We start from the raw sequence: 4,737 nt of genomic DNA on the forward strand, positions 1-4,737 counted from the left end.
TATATATATATATGGTTCTTTTTTAAAATTTAGATTCTCACAAGTTTTGCTGAAATAAAGCTTCAGTGTTTATTTACATTACCTGTACATAAAAACCATCAGAGCCCTGTTTCAAAAAGCAGGATAAATGGAAATTCTGAGTAAGTTCTGGGGTAACTCGGTGCTTATCCTGGGTTTTCTGTTTCAGAAAGCCAGATAGCAGTTATCCTGTTATCAATCCTAAGGTTTAATAGGAGAGCTCATACCTGATTTTAACTGATTTTAATGTTTTTATATTTAATCTTTATTTGCTGCCATGTCTATTTATTACCAGCTTGGTACACACACACACACACACACACACACACACACACACACATTTATCCAATCCAACTTTATTTGTAAAGCACTTTTTGCACGACAGTAGACCAAAGTGCTGTACAGAACCAGCATTCCAACACTGCTCATACGAAAACAAACTCAATCACAATTAAAATAGGAATTAAAACCACAGAAAAATAAAAACAGGTAATGAAAAACAAAGTAAAACTTTCATCCGCTTGAATAAAGAATAAAAGTTTAGATTCATGTAAAATCATGATCATTGACTTGATCAGCAATTATCTGCCACATTAACTCTCTTTCTCTTGCAGTAGCAGCAGTATTACTTTTTTATTTTTGTATATGTTGATATTTTCGATATGCAATCATTAATATTTTTAGTTCCAGCGCCGAGAAATAAACTTCTGGTTTTCTTGTTTTCTCCTGTTGCCATGCTGAATCATGTTATCTGACTTCATTGATTAGGGCTTTGTGCTCTAACTCAACTCAGAGGTAACTTGACTCAGAATTAAGTTACCCAGTTGATATCAGCTGTTCTGAAACCAAAAATCCCGAGTATCACAGAGCGGGGTAAGTTGATTCAGAGTATCTGCATTAACCCAGGGTTTCTGAAACAGGGCCCTGATGTGCTGGAAAAAAAAGCACAAGTACATATATCTTAATTTTATTCATACATTCACATCCATCCCATCAAAAATAATGAATCAGAAGTGCACCTACATGTACTGATAACCAGTTTAGTGTGATGGATTATATTATAATGTTTGTTGTCAACAATCCATCTTACTTCAGTATGAAGAAGCATAAAATCCCACCAGCAGGTAATCTTGTTTCAGATTCCTGGTGTTCCTGTAATGACCTCAGCAGCCTGCAGGGTGCACACAGTCCTCAGATCTGGGACTTGTTTTAGTCCATCACAGCCACAACAGCCTCACACAGGTTGTGCAGTCGTCTGTACAGACGCCCACTCTCAGGTCTCAGCAGCTCAGCAGCAGATGCAGCTACTCTATGTGGACAGAAGCGTTCTCCAATCAGAATGTCGGTCAGCTGCTTGCTCAGCTTTAGAGGAAGCCAGTCTTCTGTTATGTCCAACCGGCAGCTCTCCACCCGTCCGCTCTTCACCTCCATGTGCAGAGAAGCAGAGCAGCGTGCATCCAGCTGCTCATCCATCAGCTCCAGCTGTGTCTCAATGCTAAATTTAGGCGTCTTACCAAATGTCCACTCCCAGCTGCGCAGCTCTGCCGCCATGTTGCTTACACCCGGAAACGAGGACTCATTCGTCGGGTCAACCATCGTGGACATACAGGAGAGGCCAAACTCTGATGGTCAGAGAAAACAAAAGTACATCAACCTTCTGCAAGTTCTGACTTTCATCACTTCTCATATTCAGTTGGCAGAAACGTGAGGCACCTCTGTTGTACTGCTGCACCAGTGCGTCTAGAAGCTCCTCCCACTCCAAAGAAGGAGCGTGGTCTGTCAGGTTGGTGACAGGTGAGGGAATGCTGGGTGTGGCATTACTCTGAATATGAGGGCAAGAGGGGCGAAGCAAAGAGGAGAGGGCAGAGCGATCAGCGGAGTGAAGCAGAGTGCAGTGGTGGTAGGACGACTTCCTGCTGAGTCTGGACGCTGTGCCTGTAAACAACAAAACAATGTAAACAACAAGGAACACTAAACACATTTTGATCATGTAAATAAAACAGCAGCACAAATGTGACAAATATTAGAATTTTGCAGCACTCTATGTCTCAGTTTGATAATCCTGTATCTTACTATAGATTTATAAATATGATAACTAGCGTGTGCACTGGTCACGTTACCTTGTGATTCACTGTAGCACTGATGTCTGTTTGCTAAAAGGGAAAACATCTGTACTTGGCATTTTGATAGATATTAGAGTAAGGGCTGACTAAAAAACATTAAAATGATTATTGAACTTAATGTAATATAATAATTTATTATAATGTATATAAGCTATAAAATGCATGTAAATTTAAATAATGAAAATGCCACAAAGCTGTGTATGCTATAATGTACCAACAGAAGAGAGAAGGGAAAACGTATCTCCTTCCACAAGAAATCAGATTTTATCTTATTTATCTCAATGTGAATGTGATCTGAACAGAACTGAAGTTAATAATAACACTTTAAAAGTCACGCTCTGGTAGCTCAGTGGTCCGTTCTTGTGTCAGGAACAGCTCTGGTGTAAAAACAACTGCCATATATTCAAGCAGAGTTCACTCACTGTGGCAACCCTTGAAGAAGGGAGCAGCCAAAAGGAAAAAAACATAACTAAATAAAATAAAATTATAGTAATTTGTTGTAAAGAATTAAACAATGATTTATAACACAGATCCAGTTATGTTTGCTGCTGATTAAATAGTTTTGTCTGATGTGAACTGTTGCCCTCTTCAGATGCCACTTTAGCTTCTCCACAACATCACAACTAGAAGCACAAGGTGGGATATGCAGTGCACACTCTATTTGTCTCATAAAACTCTATGTATCTTACATAGAAGCTGAGTGAGAAAAACAACCTGCGGTTTAACTGCACGTTCTACCTGAGATTTTGTAGTGTCCATTCAGTAAAATATCAAATCTCTCTGTAGACTGGACAGCCAGTTCTGGACGGAGTCGCCTCAAGGCCTCAGTGACCACCTTCAGATTTCTCTGACGGTCATATCCTTTTTTGGAGGCAAAGAAGGTCATGTTGAGGTTTCCAAGGTCGTGGTAGACCGTCCCGCCTCCACTCCGTCTGCGGGCCAAAGGGATCCCCAACCTTCTCATGGCCGACAAGTTGCATTCAGTCCAGGGATTCTGGTGGCGTCCAATGACAACAACCGGCCTGTTCCTCCACAACAACAAGATGCTGCGCTGCTGAAGATCCACATGGGCATCAATCCAGTCCTCCAGAGCCAGGTTCTGGTATACATCAGTGGACTGAGACTGGAGGACAAGTCCAGCTCTGCTGTTGGCAGAGTCAAAGAAGAGGGACCTGGTCCTGTTTAGCTGGTTTCCATTTCCAGCTCTCAGAGGAGAAAATATCCTGCTGAGCTGAGATGACATGATGTTTCCTGATTACTGTTTAATATCTCAGGATCATTATGTCTCCAGTCAACTAAAAGTAAAAAAAAAAAAAAAAAATAATTTTTATTCCACTTTATTTGATATAATTTAATGGCTTACAAACAATTCCAATAATTAGTCTCTTGAGATATCAGAAAAACCTTTAGTGTTACTTAACTGATAAAATTATTATTTTTTAACAATTTGAGTCGAAAACAATATAATACATTCACCTATTATTCCGTAGGCAATGTGCTGAGTAAAGTTAAGCTAAAATATTTTAAACTAAAATGAGAATGAAGTAAATTGTCAGAAGTTGATTTCAATTGTGAGAAGTATTTTTTTTATTTTTTTATAAGGCTGAAACGTGTGTCCATAGACTCCCCCTTCGCGTCTGACGGTTAACAATAGCTGTAACACCGTCCTGTCACTACTATGAAAACTAAAAATGTATTTTAATGTTTCTCCTTTAACAAATTAATCCATAAAAAACAGGTAATTTATATTTTCCAACAGACCTGATAATAGCTCCTGACCTGTTCCGGAGAGGAGCCTGTGGCTGCCCGATCCGTACCGGAAGCACGATCCGTACTGTCCCGGAAGCGTTGTTTTGAGCCTGTAGCATTTCGCTAAACTGATGACAGAACTCATTCGATTTCAGTCTTTCATCACCTGCAATGTTTCATAGAAAAGGCAACGTTTTCAACAGCTGTGGATTTTTAGTCCTGGAAAAAAATAAAACGAAGATGAGTTAAATGATTGTGCAGAAAGTAGTTAGCGAGTTATTATAAATATGTACGCATCGTAAATCTATATTTTATTAATCAAAAGATATTCAATGTTAAAACTGTTTTCAGAATATAATGTAACACACCTTTATAATTACGTACAGAAATAACTATTTTCAGTATTTTTTTTTCCTAAATCGATCACATTCCAGAAGTCTATCATTCAGCGCATGCGCAAATGAGCTGACCGGGACGGGTCGGGTCGGGCTGCACGAAAAGAAAAAACAACATTTCCGCTAAAATCCTTCAGAACAAAAGCATGGATAGTTGTTTATAAAACCCTGTATGAAAGTATTTTGACATTTCCTCTATCATTTCATAACAAAAAGTATTAGTTTTAGCTACATATATAAAAATACAACAACCTTTGACATTTTGAATATCTTGTTGCCGGAAAGATAAGTTTTGCTTCAGAATGTAGGGGCCTTGTTTTATAAATTTTAATTTAGATTTTGATACAGTTTATTTACATTTAAATGACACTAGTTGCATACTAGGATGGGCCAGCTCACATTTTGTCAGAGGCTATTTTGTGGTTGTGCTTTTTTATTGTGAAATATATATA

At 38.6% G+C, this 4,737-nt stretch overlaps 1 protein-coding gene across 1 annotated transcript; it reads right to left on the reverse strand.

Moving 5' to 3' along the window:
• Positions 1-358: 358 nt before the first annotated feature.
• lipt1 (lipoyltransferase 1) lies at positions 359-4,109 on the reverse strand (the record flags this gene model as incomplete). The annotated part of the gene is given in 4 exon segments (XM_014024318.1): positions 359-1,640; positions 1,732-1,953; positions 2,880-3,436; positions 3,903-4,109. Coding segments are annotated over 3 exon segments (1,140 nt in total). The 3' UTR covers positions 359-1,227.
• Between the last annotated feature and the right edge of the window lie 628 nt (positions 4,110-4,737).

The sequence above is a fragment of the Austrofundulus limnaeus genome, unplaced genomic scaffold, assembly GCF_001266775.1.
Source record: "Austrofundulus limnaeus strain Quisiro unplaced genomic scaffold, Austrofundulus_limnaeus-1.0 Scaffold418, whole genome shotgun sequence".
NCBI lineage: Eukaryota > Metazoa > Chordata > Actinopteri > Cyprinodontiformes > Rivulidae > Austrofundulus > Austrofundulus limnaeus.